Below are 26,208 nucleotides of genomic sequence, written 5' to 3' on the forward strand. Positions count from 1 at the left end.
AATGCAGAAAGGTTTCTGTGAGGGTTAGGTTTAGGGGTAGGGGATAGAAATCGTCATTAGATCTGTATAAAATCCATAAAATGCATGGAAATCTATGGAGAGTCCCCACAGTGAGATAAAAACAAGTTTGTGTGTGTGTGTGTGTGTGATTTATATTTATTTCAGGTAACCACAATAACGATAGTTCATACAAGGTTTATTTGCCATATTTTCACATGCAAGACAGTTGGATTTCTTTTTCTAAATTACACTGTTATTAACAGTACATTTCATGCAAAGTGGAAATAGAGATAATTTTTCCTCAAATATATTAAGTTATTCCAACTTTTGGTCAAATAACAGTACCTTAATGATCTTTTTTTCCAAAAGTGAACTACTGTTTTTCCACACATGAATAATTTGGCACAACCACCTCAGATCTGGTAGAAATACAATATCTATAGTAATGCACTGTAGATCGTTTCATCAAGCTCCTATAAGAGCCATGTCTCTTTAGTCATTTCATCATTTTAAGAGCTCATTTAGAATATATTTCAGTGTTTTTTTGCAACCTCCTGATGAATCTGGAAGAAGTTAAGAGGAGGAATTCAGGATCCTGGAGTCTGAGGAGTCAGATCTTTCATCATACTCATCCTCTGCAGCGTACATGCTCTGTTTGGTAATAACAGGGCAGCTGTCCTCCTGGATGCTGATCCGATGCTCCTCTGTCGGCCTGCTAGTGAGGAGCGGAGAGCTGCGGATCACTCCAGCTGTGGAGCCTGAGAATTGGGGGACATACTGTGCGCGCAGTTGATACTGTTGCTGTAATGTCATGGTATTCCAAAGAGTCACATCATTGTGCAAGAAGGGCCCAGCTTGCCCACGGCTAAGTGAATTCCTCAGCATGAAGGGGTATCGAGGTGGCTGGGGAAAGCCATGCTGTAGTGGCACACTAAGAGGGCCAGGTACAACTCCACAAGTGGAGTCTGAGGAAAAGCGAAGGGAATCTGGAACGCGGAAGGCCGATCCGACTGACCACTTGGAAGAGGAGATGGGATGGGAGCTTAGCGGATGCTCAAAGAGGTGATTATTTGAAGGGAGAACCAGGGCATCAGAGCTCTCAGACAAGAGCTTTTCTGGTTTCATTGTGGAACGGCTGGAGAGGAGGATCTCGATGGCTCCAACCAGGTCCCCACCGCAGCCTTTCAGGATCAGCTCCAGGACTGCAGGCTTGTGGGCAGGGAAGATCTTCTTCAGAACCTCCAATGGAGGGCGATTTGCTTTCAGGCTGAAAGGAAGAGATACAGAACTGGAGAGGCCTTCGATGAGAAGGTTGGGTTCAGTGGTGTATTTGGGGTTGTCAACTTTGGGCTCTGGGTCAGTGCAGGTTTTAGACAGGCCAAAGTGGGACTCCTCAAGCTGGGGAGTTGGGTCTGAGGTGTCAGGGTTGCAGCACAAGTTAGGTTTGGATTCCTCAGGGGAGCTGACCGGCTCTGGTTCTCTGTCACTGATACTACTACCATTCTCTCCACCGGACTGCTCACCAGACATGTCCTCATTTAGGTCTAGAAGACACACACAAGCGTAGAGTTTATTATCGAAGTGTGATAATACATTAATGCTTCATAGTTACATTAAAATGTGCTGCATGAAATTTTGTCAAAATTACGAGGTACTCCTGTCAGTAAGGTGTTTAATCTAATGTAATCTGTACCACTTACTGTCAGACATCACACAGACATTTCTTTGCCGAAGTATACAGCACAATTGTAAGTCTAAAATTCTGACTCATACTCAAACACTAGCTGGTTCTGCAGATGGGAAGTGCAACATCCAAGCTATTGAGCTGTCAGCACTATGGTGATTTATAACGGTCGACTTTATTAGCTGTTCACATAAAACGCTGACTCAATGACACTGGAAAATCTCCAGTCGATTCCCCCCACTATGGTTTTGGAAACATTTCACATTCGATTTCATCTTCTTTACATTTCAGCATCACCTCCCTCCAAAATTAGTAGCATTCGATTTGCTCTGTCGATCGTAGAAAACATTCATATTTCAAAACTTCTGTCATGAGTTTGTCATTTGCAAAGCCAATGCGAGTTGCGTTCTGCTCTAAATAGCCTTATTGTCTTTTACAGTATGCGGTATTAACGAACTAAACTTAACAGTTTAGGAAAAATGTTTGGGGTATATTTCAATTATATAGGCCTATATATATATAATATATTAATGATTATATTCATTTTACATATAGCACGAAAAAAAGCTATGAAGGACCTAGTAAACGTTTGTGATTGTTTCTTAGAACTACTGAAACTACAGCAATATATTATAAAATATTATAAGTATAATAATAGCTATAAAATAATATTTTTAATTCATAAAAAAAATACAATAATTATAGACATAATTATAATAATCAATACATTATATATATATATATATAAGGCTATTGTTATTATTATTATTACATTATATAATATTTATTCTTATTATTACTGTTATTATTAATATTACAGAAAGTTTGGACTGTTACCGATTCCTGTTTTTGTTTTTTCCCTGTCAAGAAAAACATGTTTTCAGGAAAAATGCCATCATTCTGCAATTATCAAGTTGTTTTGATCATCATTAAAATGATTTCTTAAACAATTGCAAGTAGTATTTATAATTGATTTAGTTATATTTGATGATAATGAATTTTAGGCTGTTTATGGTTGTAAACAGTAAATTATTGTTATTTCAAATTTTTATGGAAAATGTTGCGAGATCTGCGTGTTCTCGTTTAGCCATTAATCTAAAATATTTTGCTTCAACAATAATTGTAATAATTCGATTTTTAAAATAATACTAATGGTAGTAATAATAATAATTAGTAGAAGAAGGAGAAAGAAACAAATAAAGAAAGAAAGAACGTACAATATGTTTATATAATTTAAATGTGTAATGTGAAAAACATTACCTTGCGGTGGTTTAGGGGTCACTGTGTCTGAGCTCCAGCGCAGGTCGATGTCACTTGTTCGTGAATTCGCGCTCTGCTCTCCGCTCCCCACCGTGATGCCGGGCAGCGACCTCAGAGACTCCGGGATCAAACTCTCCAAACTCTCGTTCGCCTGCTGCCGTCTCAATGCCACCTGAGCCGCCATGACGCGCTGTCGCTCGATTATAAGAATACATTTCTCACAAGTGCAGTCCTTGAAGCGGCAGTAACGCTTGTGCCCTTTCAGCCAGGAGAGCACCCCATGGTTCCTGCAGCGGGCACACTTGGGCGTCCTCTGGAGGGGTGCTCTCGGTTGGGACACCGGGCCCCCCATGTAGAGGTAGGGTGATCCGTAGCCATTCATTTCTCAAGTCAAATGGGACGCTCGTTTCCAGAGACGCAAGTGCATCAGATAAGGTGTAGAGGAAGAGTGCTGTCAAGAGATCAAGCCCATCTGCAGCTCGCTACACTCGTTATGAGAGGTGTTGACTCTATAAGATGAGGATCCACCTTTCCTCTCGTAATAAAGAAGTGCATCAGGCCACCTGACACGCACTAATGGAAACGAGTAACTTTTAACATCACTGCCACAGGTAGTTTAGATTGCTCTGGAACTGAATGGAGGGAGGATGTATAACTTTTTTTTTTAAATAATGTAATTGATGCAACATTTGAATACTTTCAGCTATATATATATATATATATATATATATATATATATATATATATATATATATATATATATATATATATATAGGCCTACACACACACTTAAAATGTGATTATGTCTACGGCTTTTAACGTTCTGTAACTCACTGTGTAATTTTATATGAAATTGTAATTGCGATAAATCTAAAATAATCATAATAAAAATGGCATATTAAAGAGTTTTTCTCTCGTTTGAAATGTGACCTTTCCCGCCAATTTCTCAGCATAATATGAGAGGCTCTTAGGAACGCAGCAATTTCAAGAATTAACGGGGAATGTTGGACAGAATTTGCAGGACTGCTGTGAGCTTTTCACACAAATCCTGAAACCACTTTGTATTTAGTTTAACCACACGCTGTGAATCCGAATTAAACACAGGCGACAATAACATGCTGGTTTGCATTTGAATGAGCTCTTAACTTATTCCCATGAGAAATGTTGAATAGTGTGACATGCCTTAAGAGTTAATTAAGCCATATGCTTTTGACTGGTACCAAAATGAGTAATGGAAAGATTAGGAAATTAATTGAATCAGGTGAACTGGGGAATGTCATCTACATTAAACAGGCCTATTAGTTTTGCGCACACAGTAAACTCGCACAGACTTTAAATGAAATACGATTTTAACTCAATTTGGCGCACGATGGGCGGTGTAAATTGCAGCACACCTTTCTTAAAAGGATGCCCATTGCTCTTAAACTCCAGTGAAACTCAACACCGGGCACCCTCGATTCCCGTTTCTGTTCCTAAATGGGTTTATTCAAGCACGTAATGGGATCCCGGCAGCACAACGTTGAGAACTGTGGGCTACGGTAAACTTCACCACATGAACTTCGTTTCCAGGGCTATTAAGCTTTTAATTGGAAAATAGCAGATGAAATTTCAAGGTGACGATGCAGCCTGCAACGTGCATGCATGGCAAGAGAAAATCCCACCAAGGGGAGTGCGAGGACTGCAGAAATGCTACTACAATTATTCATGTTTCACACCAACACTGGTGTAAAAAAACAAAAATCTACTCTCCACGAAAAATAAAATAAGGTTAATCAATGGACATCAATAGCAAACATTTAAACACAAAGTGAAATGAAGCCGGTATTAATTGATCAATCTAAAACAAAAACAAAAATAGGCCTTGATACAATATGGGGTGAGTGACAAAAATAGTAATAAATAAATAGGAGAAACCTGTGCTTGAATATCTTGTGCTATTTCTTGAGACTATGTGAAAAAACATTCTTTGACACTTATTAGTAATCAAAGTTAATAACAAAGAATAATAATAAACAACTGTATGCCATTCTGTCTACTGAACATCCTATTTCCTAATCCAATAATGAGATATAACAGGGAAATACCATCAGTTTGCTGAGGGTGTTAAATGGGACAAAAGCTCGTAATTTGAGTAAATACTTTGAGACAATTTCAAAATGAGTTTAACAATGGAAAGGCTGAACAACTGATTTAGAGACAATGCAAGCTGTATAGAAGCCTTTATTTAGATGATCCCTTTAGAAAGCAACAATAGCTGGGAATTTTTTTTTTTTTTACTATATTGTAATCATAGGAATTGAATAAAAAGTATCAATTTCCTCAGTGAAATAGTTTGATAAACCTGGCTGCCTGTACATATTGTGAGATTGTGTTCAAATACATTCTACAACGTATAATGTTGGTTACTGTACATAACCAATTAAATATTGTAAATGGCATTTGATTTTTTTCTGTCTATTTGATCAGTTAGAACTGCATGACAATTCTTCAGCACTGTTGTGCGTTCTGCTGAGAGCACATAAACTACAGTATATTGTTAGTACTGTATTATTCAGATTGCTGATGAACATGGGAAAGTTAAATTAAAGATGGGTGGAAATGCCATGTTGACATTCTTATGTGGGGTCAAATTGATACCATTCATAAATGTTTGTCAAATCTGGCTAACTATTTACATGTTTAATAAAGAAAAGTGATGGTGTTTAATTTATAGTGGTAGAAAGGTGATATGAAAGAGTGAATTTTTTCTCATGATCTGGACATGCAATGAGGGCTAAGTAGACTTTAGCAGTATTAGACTGGTTTATTTGTGTGTAGCCTAAAAGCTGTTTTATACTGAACTTAAGGACATCATTGAGACAGTAAATGTCCCAAGTCTAAGTCCCACCATCTAAACCAGTCACAATATTTTTTACTCCCTACACGCACACATGCACGCACGCACGCACACACACACAACTGTGCAAAAGTCTTAGGCACATGAGATGCTTCACAAAAGCATTGTTTTAAGATGATTAATTATATTTTAAGCTTTATTGTGTCAAAAGGAAATATACATGTTTGACTCCCAAAAATTTATTTTGCAAATAGAACAGATTAGAATAGAAGAACAGGGAGCCCTGCAAAAGATGGCATGGTCCCCACATAGCACACCTCTGATCATCGTGTCAGTCTGAGATTACATGAAGAGACTAAATAGATAGAAGAACTGTGGCAAATTCTCCAAAAGCTTGGAACATCCTATCTGCCAACAACCAATAAAAACTGTGTCCAGGTGTACCTAGGAGAATTGGTGCTATTTTGAAGGCAAAGGTGGTCACACTAAATATTGATTTAGCTTTTTTTAAGTTTACTGGACTTTTTATGATGTTAATTGATAAATGAAAACTGTTTATGGCATTATTTTTGAAGATATACACACTATGCAACATTTTTGCACACTAATATATATATATATAAACAGTTATGGCCAAAAATATTGACACCCGTGATGTCGTCATGGAGGAGTGGAAGAGCACTCCAGTGGCAACCTGTGAAGCTCTGGTGAACTCCATGCCCAATAGGGTTAAAGCAGTGCTGGAAAATAATGGTGGCCACACAACATATTGACACTTTGGCCCAATTTGGACATTTTCACTTAGGGGTGTACTCACTTTTGTTGTCAGCAGTTTAGACATTAATGGCTGTGTGTTGAGTTATTTTGAGGAAACAGCAAATTTACACTGATATACAAGCTGTACACTCACTACTTTACATTGTAGCAAAGTGTCATTTCTTTAGTGTTGTAACATGAAAAGGTATAATCAAATATTTACAAAAATGTTTTGTGAGATACTGTGTATATATAGTGCTTCTGAATTAATGCTATTAATAATAGCAATTTATTAATAATAGACAGATTTGATATTAATAAAAAAAACACATTTGATAGAAATGTTACATAATTTCTCAAATTAAAAATAAATAAAATTCAATAAATATAATGTTGCCATAATGTTGCCATGCAAATTAGCCAACTCAACATCCATTTGAAAGGATTTATGAGCTTTAAGCTGTCTCCATCTTCCAAAGGAATGTCCAATATTTATCCTTGTTTTACTACGCCTCTGGTCATTGTGATTTTTTAGATTGATGGCGAGGCTTTTTTGGTAAGGTGGAATCTGTTTTCTCTGATCCAGTTCATTTGCTGGCTTCCATGGCTGCAGCATGCAGCAACCCAGCGGTTTCAAAATACTATTGGTGAGTGAGCAGTGGATCACACAGGCCAAAACACAAACAGAAATTCCAGCCCGGAATGGAAACTTCAAAGTAGAATATACTGGCTGTAGCATTGTTTTCAGAGAAAGCAGTATTTGAACTTAGCATGTTTCCGAATTCTCCAATTACATATTATGGTCATTTTATGATTTAGTACAGTAAAAATATTAAATTTAGCACCTTAAAATGTATTTGCTTTCAGCTTAGTTATGCTCTCCATTAACGGAGCACTGTGGGAATCTTTTACAAATATTACATTCAATGCTATAAAATAATGTAACTGTTTACCACTTATAGCCATGAAAAAAACCCTATCTTTTTGTATTTCTACAAGTTTGATTCAGGTTCATCATGATAATTATGTATAGACTAAATGCTGAATCTGTAAACTGAACTGTCTATTGAGCCCAGTGGGCTGTTCTTTCATTGAGCTCATTGACAGGCAGCCAATAGTTGCAGTGTTGTGAGTAATGACGGGACATCTGTCCAGTGAAATGCCTGGTTATTTTCTCCAAAGGCACTCAAATAACTTTGACAGGACTGGACCACCCAGCCACACCCTCTCGATTCCAAGGTGCACCAAAATGCACAAAATGTGTTGGTGCATACCAAAAACAAAATAGTTCACACCATAATCTACTTTAATGGGCCCTGATTAACTTAAGTTCAACTACAGTTTGCAACCAAGTACCAAGTTGGAACAAGTAAAAAAAAAATATATATATATATATTCAACAAGGCTTCATATCCAATTCACAAGGCTCATTTTGCAATTTAGTTTCTGTGTTTGGGAAAAAGGGTTTCATGTTCACTACATTCACATGCAGGTCAGGTGCTTTATGGGTAATAAGACTTTAATTGATGGTGTGCTGGCTTACATTCTAAAAGACTGAATACATAAACTAATTATAGATGTCATAAACACCAGGGTCCTTCTGTCACATTGACACGTTGGCAACTAATATGTAACCACAATATCTTTGCACTCAAGCATTTGTTTGTTATACGTGTAGTACAATGCAACAACGTTAATGTTGGCATTAGTGTTGCTGTAGGTAAATGATGTGGTCTGGGAAACGAGTTGCACAACCTATTGCAAAACACATAATATTGTATACTTGTTCAGAACAGCCACCCACCCACATGTTCTCCACAGATCTGATTGAGTGTCAAGTTCTTATTAATCTGTGCAATTTCTGTTCTTTCACTGTCCCATAATCTTTTTTAATGTCTTTACAGAGTCAAAAAATAAACCGCATTCAATTAAAAAAATATATATATATATTATTGCAGATTAAACTGGGCCTTGTTTCAGACCGTATGGTCATCAAACACTTTTATGATGATCTCTTCCACTCTTAAATGGAAAACTCCTGACTTAAGCAAATGCAGTTCTAGCATCTCCAGTGTGCATGGAGACTTTGGGACAGGAGCGGCTTTATCTTTCATGCAGCGGTCATGATTGATGGCACAATAGCATCTCAAGGAAAACAAATCCACAGACACTTTTCAGGCCGTCACAGGAACACAGCTGTAGAAGCAACAGAAGGACACGGCAGCATGCTGGAGCCCAGTGCTGACAGCCTATGATAAAGCGGCCTTCCTTAACTAAACTCGTAAAGCACGGGACAATAAAACTCAATCTTCTGTAAAATCCAATTAAGTCATTATCTGACTGATTGTATCTTTAATTGAAAACAGAAGTGACAGTAAATTTCTGTGATATATCAGGATCAATCGATACTGCTGTACAATCTGCTCTCCAGAAGTGATTTATAATGTCAAAGCCATATAGGTAACTCCACATTCTTCTCACTAAAACCACTGGGGGATGAAATTAAGAGTAAGTGCATTTAATAATAAAACAAAAAACCCAAGATGGTCAGGTTATTGATTACAGCAGATGGGGCTGAATCGAATTAATGTTTTCAGGGTGCAGAGCAAAGAAAATACAAGTAATTTTCATTTTGGGTTTTATATTGTGTTCCCAACAGCCAAACCACGTGAAAGTCAGTCATCAATTACAATTTTATTTCCACTGAACATGAGAGCATATAAACACACAATGATTGCAAATTAGCGGTTGCATTGTTTTATAATGATAACATTCATAAAAAATATTTGTAACATGATGGTGAACAAGAACTCACCATTACACCAGCAAAGTACAGTGGTTGGATTTACACAAAATCAATGACCACAATGCTGAGCTCCAACTGATACAACAATAAATTGTTCTGCCATGCCATTTTTCTCATAGGAGTTCTGCTAGGGAATTGTTGACCAATCTGGATTACATTTGGTTTGAACTGTAAGAATTTTTGTCAGCATTAAAATAAACAAGCTGAAGCAATCCAACTGTAAAAAAACTTATTGATAGAACAACATACTAACTACTCTATATCTGATCATCAAAGTTTATTGGGATATTTCTCTTTGAGAAACAACAACTGAAATGTAACTATTATCTATGACTATCTCAAAGAAATGCCCTGAAAATTTGAAAGGGACCACACGATCAACCTGATCAGTTTTACTATTTTACTTCATTATACTTTTAGTAGAAAATAACAGAAATGCATCAATTCATGAAGACAAATATTGTGTCAAATCCAAAAATGGCTAGAAATGGAAATATTGATGTTGCTGAATGAAGATAGCTTAGTGTGGTACAGTTGAGGGTCTTTTATTTGGTTGCTCCCTCTATGATGGACTCCACAGAGAAGGTTCCAGACTCTGAGCTGCTCTCACACTCCAGCTTGTTCTCTGTGTTGGTCAATGAGGGGATGGACATTGAGGCCAAACTGGAGTCTTGCACTCCATCAGAAAAAGCTGAAATAGATGGGTCATGACACGTCAACTAGTTTTTGCCAATTATAGATATACTGTTCAAAATGAATCTCTTAAATGTTCTTAAGTATGCTTTTTTTGAGCCATTTGAACTAGCTTAATCTTTGAAAAGGACAAAAAAGTCCCTCTGCTGTTGAATGCATTTCATATCTTGAGATAATCAGCTTCTCCAGTCAAACCAAACATCATCAATTAACCTTGGGAACAGTGGTGTCAGCTCACAACATTACATTAAAGACATTGGTCCGTTTTCTGAATCTCACACTACAGTAAGTTCTGGCTACTTTGGAAAACTCACTCAACCTGCAGATTCATGTATTGAGCCAGATAGACTGCTGACCAAGGAAACTGCAAACTGCTATTGAGGAAATAGTGCAGGATAAGTAACGTCTCACCAATGCCAATTTTCTACAATATCTGACAGTCTATCTACTGTACAAATAAATAACTAAAGCATAGCACTGATTTGGCATGATATTAGCATATTTTCTGGAAATAAAGTTGCATGTCAAGTCACTTCACAGTGATTATCTCAAGATCTATGCATCATATCACAGTGCATTTTGGGCTTGTTTTAATTGAGAGCATCTGCTTGAAGTACAGTAGTCTGTTTGTTTCATGGAAAAACACGATAAATTAGCCATTCATTTTCATTCATTGCATAAAACATTCACTTTTTAACAAAATTATAGTGAAAATGATACTGTTGTGCAATGATTTTTTTTTAATTAAAAACTTAAAATTAAAGGCAGTATAAAAGGTACTATGATGTATAAATATTTTACAATGTAAATAATATATCATTTTTTCATATTACGGTAATGAGAATATCATAACAATAACAATCTTTTTTTGAATTACAGTAATATGAATGTGCACAACTCTCATTTTCTTATTTGCTTCTTTAGGTTTTGGAGTAAAATAGAACCAGGACATTTTCTTGGCCGGTTTTGTGATACTCGCTCATGTATTAAATAAAGGGATAATTCACCCAAAAAGTAAAATTCTCTCAAAATGTACTCACCTTTACCATCCCAGAAGTGGATGAATTCCTTCTGCTGAATACAAATATTTGTAGAAGATTATTTCAGCTCTGTAGGTTCTCACAATGCAAGTGAAAGGGTACCAACATTTTAAAACTCCAAAAAGCACATAAAGGCAGCATAAAAGTAATCCACAAGACTCCACTGGTTAAATCAATTTCTTAAAAAGTGATGGTGTTTGTGTGTGTGAAAAACAGATAAATGTTTAAGGCTTTTTTTTTTTTTACTATAAATTCTCCCTCCTGCCGAGTAGGTGGCAATATGCAAGAAGAAAGAAGAATGTGAATAGAAGATGAAAGAAGAATGTGAAAGTGGAGCTTTATAGTAAAAAAGGACTTAAATATTGATCTGTTTTTCACTCACATCTATCATATCGCCTCTGAAGACTGGATTAATGGATTTAGAATGGAATGGATTAATTTTATGCTGCCTTTAAGTCCTTTTGGAGCTTTAAAAATTGGGTACCCCTTCATTATATGGAAAAAATCTTCACTTGTGTTCAAAGTAAAAAAGTCATACACATCTGGGATGGCATGAAGGTGATTAAATGATGAGAGAATTTTCATTATTAGGTTAACTATCCCTTTAACTGATGATCAAGGATATTTCTGAAATATGTCTGACATTTCATACAACCCTATTTTGGTGTGTTGTGTGTTTGATTGAAGTCAGTAACAGGACCTATCGGATGACAAACCCTGTGACGCATATTCTGGAAAATACGGTAAAGTAAATATAATTAGAGAAAATGATCCGTCACTATTCACATTCAAAAGCATCTTTAACATCAAATAAATACTCTGACATTTATAATGTTACACTTTTAACAGAGCCTAATCTATATGCTTTTGTACAGGTTCATGACAAATTTAATTCACTGTAAAACTGAAACACTAGCGTCACAAACTGTTATCATTCCCTAGAAACACGGATCATGGTTTGCGCATCGAGCCAGGTGACTACTCCTCTCAATGTGCATGTGAAGCTAATACATTACCATCTCTCCAGAGTCTATCAAAGTTACAAGTGTTGGGAGGGTTAAGACGCACAAATCCTGTTCAGCTGTTTTTCTGACCTTCATAACCCAAGAAAAGGAACATTAAGGCTCTTCCTGCGCCTCTCATCCCTTGTTTGCCCTCCCTTCTTTTCATCTGCATCTCCTCATCGTCTCTCTCTCCCTCGCGCAGCTCTTGCGTGGAGGTAATTAAGGGGCTATGGTGAAAAGGAGTCATTTTTCTCCTCATTAACTTCCTGATTGGTTTCAGGCCACAAAACTTAGCGCTCCGCCCGCAGTTTGTCACCAATTCCAAACTGGCCAATCGTTAATACTAATGTTTGTGTAGCTAAACTGCAGCGGTGCTCTTTGTACAACAATAATACACTGCGAGATGGTGAAAGAGGAGGGGTTGGAATTAGCCCTGGCAGTGTTAATTCTGAGGGAGTTCATCAGGAGAAAATCTATGGTGTAATTAAAAGGCAGATCTTGCGGTTGAGTGGACGGGTCGTTTGTAGGGACGGTAAATCACCCGAGGGGCTGTTCAGAGAGCGGAAGTGTTCTGTGTCATGGCTTCATTGCCTTTGATTATCATTGTATTACTACTTAATATAGACTAATGTTAGATTGCCCACAAAACACTATAATAAAGACAATCAGGCTTTTAAAGCTGAAGTGTGTAATTTTTGTGCTACTAGCATCACCAAACGGAATTGCAGAAATAATTCCTGTTTTCTAATAGATTTCAGAACCCCACTCCCCCGTCTTTCATTGGTTGTACAAACAGATAATGCCTCCCCAAACTTACATTGGTCAAGGTAATCCTGCTGGGTCGGGCTAGACGGGCCACTCAATAAAACAGAGGAATTTTTTGAGAGCACCAAAGTGATACAAATGAAATCAACTTACAAATGGCAACTTACAAATTTTCTTTAGCTGGATTTAATATCAACACAATTACACACATCAGCTTTAAATATACAGATAAAACCTAATAATAATTCAACAAGAAAATGGCTCTCTTTTACTTTTTAATATATACTAGGAGTGGTGGTGGCGTAGTGGGCTAATGCATACAACTGTTAATCAGAAGGTCGTTGGTTCGATCCCCACAGCCACCACCATTGTGTCCTTGAGCACTTAAGTCCAGGTTGCTCCGGGGAGATTGTTCCTGTAAGAAGTGCACTGTAAGTCGCTTTGGATAAAACCATCTGCCAAATGCATAAATGTAAATGTAAATATATACTGTGGCTCCAAAATGAATTGACACATAAGCACCACTTGAAAATGCATGAATTTCATTACATTAAGCAATAAAATATCAAATCAAGTGACATTTAATTATTTTATTTCTTCTCAATTTGGCATGCCCATTTCCCAATGCAGTCTAGGTCCTTGTGGTGGCGTAGTGACTTGCCTAAATCTGGGTGGTGGAGGACATATCTCAGTTTGCCTACACGACAGTAAATCTGCGCATCTTATCACGTGGCTTGTTGAGTGCGTTACTGTGGAGACCTAGCGTGTGTGGAGGCGTCACACTATTCTCTGTGGCATCCATGCAAAACTCACCATGTGCCCCACCTAGAGCGAGAACCACATTATAGCGACCACGAGGAGGTTACCCCAATGTGACTCTACCCACCCTAGCAACGGGGCCAATTGGTTGCTTAGGAAACCTGACTGAAGTCACTCAGCACGCCCTGGATTCAAACTTGTGACTCCAGGTGTGGTAGTCAGCGTATTTAATTGCTGAGCTACCCAGGCCCCCAAGTGGCATTTATTTTAACAAAAAATAGCACAAGCACACTTTTCAAGCAAAAGATTTTACACAAAAAGAGGTGTTCATAGTTAATTGTGATTAACTATACCAGCGGTTACTCTGCTAGGACATATTCTCTTAAGGGGAACTGACTTCAATTATCCACTTTAAATGACCATGGGACCAGTTGGAAAAAAGTAACACCCCCCCATAATTTGTTTGCAGATGTCAATCGGGTTGATATTTTGTTACATAATTCAATGATATTCATACATTTAAGTGAGGCTTTTCTTTTTTTTCTTTTTTTTTTTAACCACACATTTGATAAGAATAACATTTACCAAACCTTAACAGCACAGATGTATTCATATAAGTAAAAAAAAAATAATAATTCCCTTGTAAATTACACACTGGAAATTACATAAGAATTCTTTAAAAAATCACACCTGTCTGTCAAGTGTAAAACAGTACTGAAACAAGAGAGGATTTACTTTTCTGTAAGCCCAGAAAGAGCTTATTTTCCCATCTGAACTTTTGCCCTATTCCCCTTGTTCAGCTGACTATCTTAGATTTCCAAACTATTAAACTGTCTTTGTGTGGTTTAACAAAAGGAAGCTTTTTTTTTTTAAAAGAGCATGAAAAGGGGAGGGGAAACTGTGAAAGAACCTCAATCATTTATGGCAGTTTAAAAAGTGAACAAAAGCCCAGATGTGAGAGAAGATGGTAATTCAGGGTTGATCTACTCCGGATAAGCTCTTTCCTCTGCAACACATATACTGCCAGCACTGGGCCATGAGGGTCCATAATGCCTTCACTTAGATAAACACAGAGTTGCATAGAGATAATGCACATGGGCACACACAGGCATAGATACACAAGCTTGAACGTGTATACAATCGCATACACATACACTTACTCAGATCAAAATTATGCTTACTCAGATCGAAATTAAAAATAATTGCATCATTCTAAAATTGAGTCTTAAGACTAAGCAGTTCTGTTGTTGAGGTGAGAGTTAGGCTGCATTAACCCACAAATCTTTTAACACATACACATACATGTCCTGCCTGCTTACAATGACAAGGGCTTAGTAAAGCGATCTCTTGCTCACACACACATACAAGCGCGCAAACAGAGAGAGAGTGCGAGTGCATGTGTGAAAAGCCGCATTTACTGTATATTAGTTCAAGATGGATAAAATTTACTGATATTCTAGACTTAAATGTCTTAAACACCAAAATGTTTCTCATGTTTCAAACTGGTCTTAGATGCACCATGCACAGCATGTGCAACCACGTCATTATATTAGGCCATACTCAAAATATAAAATTATGACATCAATACCAGGTATGATTATTTACCCCCAATATCGACTCAATGCAAATACTACTGAGTAGTATGGGTGCATCTCTAGTTAAAATTGTGAATGATGCCTTAAGAGACATCAAAAACACACATATAGTATATAAGGCATGTCTTGGATGAGGACATGCTGAAGGGAGATGAGGTTCCCTCATGGAATGACATGCACGTCTCTCTCAATCATTAGAGTTGTGGCAGGACTTAATGGCGCAGAAAACGCAGGCCTACAGCAAGGAGACGGCACCTTAAACACATGCTGACTATACAAAGAGTGAACAGCTATGGATGCTGGAGGCGGATGCGGTTCTCAGAGTTAAGCTCTCACTCATAATCACATTGGGACTGGAGTTTAAGGATAAAGTGGATGGTGATGTGTTTCACCCTGACAAGCAGATAAACACGCAATTGATCTGCTTGGCTTCAGGAAAATTTTGAAATGTATTTTCAAATATTTATCTTGAGACTTCTTCAGATTTCATTAAAATAATTTTTATTGTACATTTCAATTAACTGATGAATCAATACTTGGCCTTTGATGCTGTAAAACCACAAGTAATTCAAGAAAGTCTATGGGTGGGACATGTACTGCACCTAAATGCAACTAGATTGTCTACATTTTCTGAAGAAAATGTGAGTGGTGCTTGCCCGTGCAATATTTTCCAGGGCAATACATGGATATTGTGGGTGGTTGCCAGAGCATTTCTATGTGGTTGCTTACTAGCCCAAATCAAAAGGACCCACTTCTAAGTCTCAAAAATACTCTCCCTCATCTCCCTCCTTTAATGCAAGTCTAAGGATTTTTTTAGGTGCCAATTTTATTGACTGGCATGCAAAAATCACAAGTCTGATTGCTTAAAAAGTAATAGCATCCCTAAATATTAAGGTAATACTATAGCAATAGATCCCAGTTGGTTTCCTTTTGAGATACAGTTGAAGTCAGAAGTTTACATACACTTAGTTTGAAGTCATTAAAACAAATTTTTTAACCACTCCACAGATTTCATATTAGCAAACTATAGTTTTGGCAAGTCATTTTGGACATCTAATTTGTGTATGACACAAGTAATTATTCCAACAATTTCATCTGTACAAACAATAGTACGCAAGTATAAACACCATGGGACCACGCAGCCATCATACCGCTCAGGAAGGAGATGCATTCGGTCTCCTAGAGATGAACATAGTTTGGTATGAAAAGTGCAAATCAATCCCAGAACAACAGCAAAGGACCTTGTGAAGATGCTGGAGGATACAGGTAGACAAGTATCTCCATCCACAGTAAAACGAGTCATATATCGACATAACCTGAAAGGCACATCAGCAAGGATATAGCCACGGCTCCAAAACAGTCATAAAAAAGCCAGACTACATTGCACAAGTTGACAAAGGTCTTACTTTTTGGACAAATGTCCTTTGGTCTAATGAAACAAAAAATTAAACTTTTCGGCCATAATGACCACCGTTATGTTTGGTGGAAAAAGGGTAAAGCTTGCAAGATGAAGAACACCATCACAACTGTGAAGCATGAGGGTGGCAGCATCATGTTGTGTGGGTGCTTTGTTGCAGGAGGGACTGGTGCACTTCACAAAATAGATGGCATCATGAAGGAAAATGATGTGGATCTTTTGAAGCAACATCTCAAGACATCAGCCAGGAAGTTAAAGCTCGGTCACAAATGGGTCTTCTAAATGGACAATGACCCCAAGCATACCTCCAAAGCTGTGGCAAAATGGCTTAAGGACAACAAAATCAAGGTTTTGGAGTGGCCACCACAAAGCCCTGACCTCAATCTGATAAAACATTTGTGGGCAGAACTGAAAAAGAGTGTGCGAGCAGGGAGGCTTACAAACCTGACTCAGTTACACCAGTTCAGTCTCGAGGAATGGGCCAAAATTCCAACAACTTATTGTGAGAAGCTTGTGGAAGGCTACCCAAAACGTTTGACCCAAGTTAAACAATTTAAAGGCAATGTTACCAAATACCAACAAAGTGTATGGTAATGTGATGAAAGAAATAAAAGCTAAAATAAATAATTCTCTCAACTATTATTCTGTAATTTCAAATTCTTAAAATAAAGTAATGATCCTAACTGACCAAAGACAAGGAATTTTTTAAAGATTAAATGTCAGGAATTGTGGAAAACGGAGTTTAAATATATTTGGTGTATGTAAACTTCTGACTTCAAATGTGCTGTTGCATAGTTCCACTCATTCATTCGGAAACTTCAAACTTTCAAATAGTTAAAGGAATACGTAGTTCACCCAAAAATGCAAATTCGGTCATAATTTACTCTGTTGTTTCAAATCCAAATGATTTTCTTTCTTAAGCAAAATACTTTTTGGAATTTTGGAATTACCGGCCCGTCTTTTTAAAACAAAGGCAGTTGATAGTGAATTTGTTTTTACAATTGAGAACTTGCTTCAGACTTCTACAGTTCTTGAATGAACATGTGAGACACTGTCATTAGGTTTCTAACAGTAGACTTGGAATATGTCGCACACAAGTCACATGGACTGCTTATAAATATTTAATTGCCAGATAGTCCATTTAGAATTATTTTTCAGATTATTCACTTATTACAACAAAACTACATTTGTATTTTAAACTACATGTTGTCATATGAACGACCAGTACTTTATGGGGTCGTATTTATTTCCCCATGCAAAAGAAAAACGAGCACCTTTTGATAATGATTTGAGCAGAAATTGTGTTGAGCCCTGCTTTTTGGAACACAAAATGACATAATCTGAGGGGATTGTCCATATTTTTAATTCAAGAGTAATATAAGATTTCAGGCTTGTTAATGTCACCAGTGATGTTGTAACTGGCCAGATATTCCAATCAATTTCTCCTAATAATCACAGATACATGTGGCAGCAGTGTGTAAATGATGTAGACACACCATACATACGTTTTCACCTTCGGAAAAGCCGGTCGCTATGTGACAAAGTGATTATTAAACTGCAAACGGCTGCTATTTAATTAAATAATATGTAGTCTGTTTGAAGTGAATTAGCAGTTTGCTCACTGTAATCTGCTACAGAGCATGTGAGTGTGTGTGCCAAGGAGCACATAAGAGCAGCCGGCTTCAACACAACACCAGCTCCACACATACAATTACATGAGCGCGGTATCCCTACTGCTAACTGAGACTTTCGATGAGCAGTGGGATTAGCTAATGAGAGCCGTTCCATGTAAAGACCTGCAACCTTACTGCCTGAAGACCTACAGAACCCCCTTGATGACAAAACTGGAACATGTTACATTATTTTACAACCTGACACAAACTAGCAAAAAAAGCACCTGCAAAGTGGCATATGACACCACGAATTTCACCAGCCAAAGAGAACATTTACCCACATTTGGCGCTTGTTAATTTCAGACCCGGATTACGAACCCAAATTGTTTTCTGTCCATAAATGAAATGAATAAAATGAAATAATCCATGAAACATCATAATCTATCGCTTGATTTGACCACTACTGTGCTTTTTTTCTACACCGTGTACTGGGTTCACAGAAGGTCCTTAGCTTTTAGAAATGTACATATTGGAATACCTGGAAAATCACCTTGTTTTGCTGAAAAGTGCTTGAAATTAAAACACACCATTTCTCCCCTGTAATGCACGCCCATCAAAGATTAAATCTACGCACTCCACTTTTATTGAATAGTGTGCCTTTAATATCCTTTGTTCTTTACAGTAAACATTTTTAATCTTACATAGCACAGATGCTGAGAGACTTCTCTCTTGTTATTAAACCAGAAAACTGTTTGTGAGATGCACGTTGAACTCTTAAACAGACAGTACCATTTTATTGATTGTTATACAAATTAATGTAAACTCAATGTTATTACTAATAGATTGTACAGTACAAACAGTGAAAGCTCATACCATTATTATATATACAATTTAATATTCATTGATAGAATGTAAAATATTTATATTTTTAAAAAGCTAAAATCTGATTATAATATTGATGACAAATTATTAAATAAATTAATAAAATAAAATATACACGTTCACATACTTTTTCAGGACAGGTTCTGTTCAGATCTATCTATTTGTTTGTGATTTTTTCTTACAGAGAAAGGTATATGAGAAACCTTTGAGCATTTATATTGAGTATTAAATAACATTACTTTGATGAGAAATTTTGCATTTTGTTCAAACATTTTTCATAAAAAATACAAAACAATTCTGTAATACTTTGCTGTTTTAATGTTATAATATCGAATCAAAATGATATTGAATCGTGAACCTCATTTCAAACTGAATCGTGAGATAACCTTATTGTCCCATCCCTAGTGAGTACATATTGACAGAATTTTTCATTTGGGGTAAACGATTCCTTTAATCATGGACATTACCAAATCACATACAAGAGACTTCAATCCCCATTATCGGTCTATTAGAGGTGTGCATGAGTGACCTGTAACGTCTGACAGGAGGCATTGCAGCAGGGACAGGAGGCATTGCAGCAGGGTCAGAGGCTAATTAAACACACAAGCACCTCCAGACTGGTATTGTTCAACAATCTGTCCCCAGTCTCAAAGTGTCTCTGAGAGAATTGACAGGCCCTCCTCTATGCTAAATCATTGACAATGCTACTGCGCCCCGCCATCTCTGCAAATGACCTGTCCGTCTCCCGGCCTGCGCTCTGATCTGTCGAAACATTATGGATATACTATAATGACTTGAGACATGGAATCGATGATTTGAGGGATTGTGTGTCATTATCTTTAAAGGAGAGAAAATAATTGTGAGTGCAGGATAAGTGATGCAGGCATTATTTTAGTATGGCAGTGAGGGAGACTACAGCCCCCCTGAGTGAAATAAGCATCTCAAAGTACTTTGCATATAAGATGTTTCACAAAAACATTTGTCTTTAGATTGCTATTTATATCTGCTACTTTAGTGTGTCAATAGGAAATATACATTTTACACTCCCAAACATTTCTTTTGCATAAAGAATAGAAGAACATGCTTAAATAAGTAAAAGAACTGTGGTGAATTCTCCAAGAAGCTTGGAACATCTTATCTGCAAACAACCAAGAAAAACTGTGTCCATGTGTTAAGTAGGAGAATTGGTGCTATTCAAGGCAAAAGTGTTCACACCAAATATTGATTTAGCTCTTTTTCTGTTTACTGAACTTTGTATGACGTTAATTGATTAATGAAAACTATTTCTGTCATAATGTTTTTAAGATATCCTCACTTTGAAAGTTTTTGACAAGTGCATAAAACTTTTGCACAGTACTGTATATTCAGCTGAATCAGTTAATGTTGCAAGAAAGTTGAATACAACCCCAGTATTTTGCTAGATGAGAAATATCATACTTTTTCTTTTGTTGTAATTACAATCAATGGGCACCAAAGCTTTCAAAAAAGATTAAAAAGCACCATAAAAGTATCATAAAAGTGGTCTATATGACTCATGCACTATATTCCACTATATTTCATTAAGTAGTTATTCACTTAAAATCTTGTCATCCATCGTAGCTCTACACCTCTACGAAAACTGATATTTTCAGCTTTGTCTAATACATACAGTGAGTCTCTTGAGGAGGACAGTGAGTTAAAGAGAGCTGGACCCTTAGCTGCCATCATTATCCATTTAATCTCCTCAGAGCCTCAGGCAAGTGTTAATGGAAATGTTGTACAACACATTACAACAGTGCTTGAGCCTGGAGCAAGCAATTACACTGGTATTTAACAAATCCATAGAAAGAACAGACAGAGCGTTTAGCAGCAGTAGTGGAGAAGGGAAGACAGCATGACATGGAGGAGTAACTGGCTGTGTGGTTAAATAACACTCCAGCCATGGATTTTGCCTGCAGGCCACTGATTCACCCTCTGATTTACGGAAAGTAAAGTCAGTCTTTATCAATTCCTTTGAAAATGTTGGGGATTATGTGATATATTAACATCTTCATCTGTAATAAGATATACTGCCATCCTTACTGTTCAACCTTACAAACTTGTCAAGCTGAAAAACATGTTTGTTTTGTGTATAGGTGCTGATAAAGAGAAACACACTTTGTAACACTGTTGAGATTCAAAGCTCAGTGGTATCAGGTTCAAGTTGAAAACTACACTCACTGAGTACTTTATTGGGCAGACCTATACACCTACTTATTCATGCGATTATCTAATAAGCCAATCGTGTGGCAGCAGTGCAGTGCATAAAATCATTCAGGTACAGGTCAGGAGTTAATGTTCACATCAACCATCAGAATGGGGAAAAATGTGATCTCAGTGATTTCGACCGTGGTATGATTGTTGATGCTAGACGGGCTGATTTTAGTACTTCTGTAACTGCTGATCTCCTGGGATTTTCTCGCACAACAGAGTTTACTTAGAATGGTGCCAAAAACAAAACAATAAAACATCCAGTGAGCAGCAGTTCTGCAGACAAAAATGCCTTGTTGATGAGAGAGGTTAAATGAGAATGGCCTGACTGGTTCGAGCTGACAAAGGCTACGGTAACTCAGATAACCACTCTGTATAATTGCAGTGAGCAGAATAGCATCGCAGAATGCACAACATGTCAAACATTGAGGCGGATGGGCTACAACAGCAGAAGACTAGGCCAGTCACTTTATTAGGAACATAGTGTTCCTAATAAAGTGATCAGTGAGTGTAGTATACTAGACGTGCTTTAGGATACTTAAGTCTCTTAAATTCCCTCAACTGCCTCAGCGGCTGACGAAAATAGAAAGGGCATCTTTAAAAAGGAGAGTACAGAGGTATACAATAATAGAGAATAAAAAAACGTAATATTCTGTTACAATAGTGATGATGGTAAAAAACTGCACAGAAGACTGAATAAGACGATTCTGATTTGTAGTGATCTACGGATATGAGTTTTCAATGTCAAAGGTACCTAGAAGGTATCTATATATCTATAGAGCTGATTGGCCTATAGAAGATTGAAACGTACAATTTAATAAAGGCAAATGAGTCATAAAATACAACATAATTGCTGTAATATACTAAACATTTATTTTACACAATTCACTCAATGTTCACTAAATGTTTTTAAAAACAGCAAATGTGCATTATTCTTCGACAAAGCCATCGGTAGTCTTGCAGAGTCTGACTTTCGAATAGCGGCATAAAGTCTGGTCCACTTTGCAGCTTATTACGACCAAGAAACACCCACATAGACAGGAAAACAAACACCTCTTTGTGAGTATTTCACAGACATAAGCTGCTGCGAGTTTACCTGCGCTAGATGCTTCAAAATACTACTGTACTGTAGGGCTGTCAATTTGGCAGAGAAACTAAATTCCATTTCAGTTTTAAAGATTTAAATACATAAATCAAATGTTTTAGTAGGCCCATATTCTCAAATGATAAGTCAAAAGTAAAATGAGGGAGGAAAATGCTTCAGTGGACAGTTAACATGGTGTGAACTTGCACTGATGCCACAGTATACTGACCCAGACTCAAGCTTCATAATAACAGCAAAATAGCACATTGTTTTTTATTCATTACTGTTGTATGTAGGGTGGCAATATTCCCAGATAGCAGTCATATTCAGCTGAACTCGGTGGTGAAGCGGCTCAGACTATGAGCCCTGGCCAGGGGCTGTTCAAACAGACAGAACACAACAGATTGGAACTGAACACAAGGATCTCGAGAAACACATTTATAAGTTGAACATCTTCCCAGACAAAGCGTTTTTGCAAAAACTCATTGCTTAATCCGAGAAACGCTTATGAGAGAGCAAGACACAATGGCCAAAGACCGAACGGTTTTGCAATCATCATTTTGTTTTTCTATGTAAACACGCGCTAGACGAACGTTTTTGTTTTGCTTTGTTTGTTTATTCAGCATCTCATACAGGAGCACTGTTTTTAGATGCTGTGTGTAATTAAAAAGAACTTTATAAAGCATCTTAAGACATCTGCTTTCTTTTAAACTGTATTTGTGGCGCTATGTCTAGCCTTTTTTTTAGCGCAAGAATTTGATTGATCTGAAGTCATCGTCAATGCTTGGCACATATCCAAAATTTGAATGCACAGTTTTAACATTCAAATGTGCATTTTTTCCCCCAATAAATTCGACGAATATTCAAATGAAAATTTGACAGCCTTCCTGTACTGTATCATGTCCATACAAACACTAAACTAATTTGTTTTCCCTCAAAATTGCTGATTGTATCTGCTCAATAAAATATGTAAACACTGGCTGGAAACAAAGTCCTGAACCATAACTTAATTTCCTGGGATAAATACATGTCACACAGCACCTTTAGGAGCTTGCACATAATGCCAAGCCAGTTGTGGTATTATTAACGCATAATCATGCTGGACAGAGCCAAGCTACATCACATTATCTAGGTCTGTTCGTTTAATTTCGCAAAATGTCAGACTAAAGCACTTACATGACATTTTATAAAGACAAATTATTGCTTTAGTCTGACTGAAATCAAACTTTTAAAGTGCATGGAAAAGTGTCAATAAGAGCAGTCCATTTAGGTGTACTACCATTGTGCCAAAATGTTCCATTTAAAACATATTTTGTGTGAGTGAATGCAGAGGCTAATCTGACACATTTAAATTAGTCTGCATATCAGTAATGATCACTATCTAAATTACACTGCTTAAAATTTATTAAAAATGTGAATAATACTTTTTGCTATACATGCAATTAAAATAATTCAAGAACATGCTTCTTCAGTTGTTTTGATGCATAGCCTACAAATAGAATATGGCATGCCCCAAACAAAATAGGTATTTGAACGCAAGTTCTATTGATCAAAATGAAATCACAATTACTATATCAAAGGAAATAATAGGCAATTATGATTTTATTAATAACCAAGCAGCCCTAGTTGGGGCAGTTTATTGCACTCATTTTCACAGAACGGGGTAAAAACAACAGCTGAAAATATTACAAGATAGCGGGGTAGGGAGACGATGTTGTATTGTTTCATTTTTTATTATTTTTTTGTCTCCTACTTTTCAATGCCTTGTTCTCCCTTTGTATTTCATTGACTAAAGCTCATTGTCCATCTCTCACTCCTCGGGAAAGTGCCGAGATGAAATGACGACTCGTCGGACAGATTTCAAAAAGGTTTGAAATCTGTCATAGCATTTGCTACTAGTCTGGTCATGTTGAAGCAGTGCACACACTCCTCAACCACCGGTCATGGAATCTAGTCGTCACATCAAAACATCAAAGGAGACAGGATTGAGTTTTATAGTGAGTGCTAGGCTTTATTTGCATGTGGTTTGGCTCTGTGCTTGAGGTCACACCCTGTTTACAGAAGTAAATTTGCCAGCATCAAGCAGATGAGACTAGTTAAGTTTAAATATGAAATTATCCAATTGGCTCACTAACATATAATCAACATCAAAATATCCAGATCAATACTAAAATTCTAGAAAAACTAATTCCTAATCAGACTTAAGTGTTTGTAGGTTCTTATGAACTCTTGCCATAAGTGTCTAAGACTCTTGCCTATCCATTATGTAACAACCAAATAAAAGAACAAATGTAACAGCACTTAACCCCAAGGGCACAGGTTGTGCCTGAGTTCAGTGCATGTTCTAAAGGGGATTAATGCAAACAGGATGGATTAGATGCTTAAAAAAAGCTCCAAGGCCTCGCTGTTAGATGAGACGTTACACCTCTTCCTGCTAAATTTCTACCTCTCCATTGTGCTAACAGCTTGGAGAGAGAATCATTATTCTCCTTTGTTATTCTGCAGTGAAAGAGAATGAATGGTCTCTTTGATTGTTTCAATGAGATTGTTTTAGAGGGGTCTTCTGCCTCTGAAAAAGATATCACACTCAGAGTTAGAAGAACCACAGTACACCATCTATAACATTTGTGGTTTGGAAACAGTATCAATCTATGTCAAATACACATTAGGGATGGACACAAGTACTCAGATGTGACAGCAATGAGCATTAATGAAACGATGATCTATAATGATCATGCGTGGCATGACTTTTCAAGACAACTATACACAAATGTGTCAAAGAGGGGCCTTATTTTTATTAGAACACCATGACTTTGGCCCTGTCATAATACCCACACTTGCAGTCTTGCCCACCTAAGTGCATGTGCATGCAGCACAGAGAATATCTGCAAGACTTTCCCATGTCTAAAACATGCTGAATTTAACCCAGAGTATATCCAATACCATCAAGCATTTTTCAGCCAATGTGAGGCACATTTTAATTACCACAGAAGCACGCCAAGTCTTAACTATCACCAAAACGCAGAATGAGACATTTTTGTATGCAAGCACTTTTCATGTGGAGCTCAAAGCAGTGCGTAACGATGATGCGAATCATGAACGCGGCTTCACGATTGCTGTAGCAAAGCGGATAGCCAAAGTCTACATGCAGATTAATATTGAGAAGAATGAGAGTTTAATAGATTTAATGCCCTTTGCAATAAAAAATTTAATCTATGCCTGGCCAAAAAATATTGCATGCTCTAATATTTTTGTTGGACCGTGTTAGCTTTGATTATGGCATGCATTAGTTGTGGCATTGTTTCGACAAACTTATGCAATGTCACAATATCTATTTCAATCCAGATTTGCATAACGTTTTGGCCGAGATCTTTTATTGATAACAGGAGAGTCGAACCATTCTGTAACGTCTTCTCCAGCACATCCCAAAGACTTTCAATGGGGTGAAGGTGAGGACTCTATGGAGACCAATTCATATTTGAAAATTATTCCTCATGCTCCTGAACCACTTTTACACAATTTGAGCCTAATGAATCTAGGCATTGTCATCCCCGAATATGCCTGTGCCATCTGGAAAAAAATTATTGAAAAAACCCATTGATGGGATAACCTGATCATTCAGTACATTCAGGTAGTCAGCTGACTACATTTTATTGCTGCATAACGATGGTGAGCCTAAACCAGACCAATTGAATCAACCCCAGATCATAACACTGCCTCCAGAGGCTTGTAAAGATGGAAGCATTGTTTCATGCTCTTCCCTTCTTACCCTGATGCACCCATTG

The 26,208-nt window shown here is 37.2% G+C and overlaps 2 protein-coding genes across 2 annotated transcripts in view; both read right to left on the reverse strand.

Moving 5' to 3' along the window:
- Positions 1 to 231: 231 nt before the first annotated feature.
- On the reverse strand, positions 232 to 3,421 carry dmrt3a (doublesex and mab-3 related transcription factor 3a). Its single transcript, XM_052111154.1, has 2 exons — positions 2,945 to 3,421; positions 232 to 1,544 (listed from the first exon to the last, which is right to left on the reverse strand). The coding sequence occupies exons 1-2, from the start codon at positions 3,324 to 3,326 to the stop codon at positions 574 to 576; spliced, it is 1,353 nt and encodes a 450-aa protein (XP_051967114.1). The 5' UTR covers positions 3,327 to 3,421; the 3' UTR covers positions 232 to 573.
- A 5,865-nt stretch (positions 3,422 to 9,286) lies between these two features.
- dmrt1 (doublesex and mab-3 related transcription factor 1) overlaps positions 9,287 to 26,208 on the reverse strand; it is a 43,785-nt gene continuing 26,863 nt past the window's right edge. Inside the window, exon 5 of the mRNA XM_052111190.1 lies at positions 9,287 to 10,033. Within this exon, the coding sequence (XP_051967150.1) occupies positions 9,888 to 10,033 (146 nt within the window). The 3' untranslated portion in view covers positions 9,287 to 9,887. The remainder of the gene's footprint in view (positions 10,034 to 26,208) is intronic.

This window comes from Xyrauchen texanus, chromosome 3, assembly GCF_025860055.1.
Source record: "Xyrauchen texanus isolate HMW12.3.18 chromosome 3, RBS_HiC_50CHRs, whole genome shotgun sequence".
NCBI classification, from domain to species: domain Eukaryota; kingdom Metazoa; phylum Chordata; class Actinopteri; order Cypriniformes; family Catostomidae; genus Xyrauchen; species Xyrauchen texanus.

Excerpts from the sequence above, each read along its gene's own strand:
- dmrt3a (XM_052111154.1), bottom strand. The coding sequence starts at position 3,326 with ATGAATGGCTACGGATCACCCTACCTCTACATGGGGGGCCCGGTGTCC. Across the intron at positions 1,545-2,944 it reads GACCCCTAAACCACCGCAAG|ACCTAAATGAGGACATGTCT; the intron begins GTAATGTTTTTC and ends TGTGTCTTCTAG.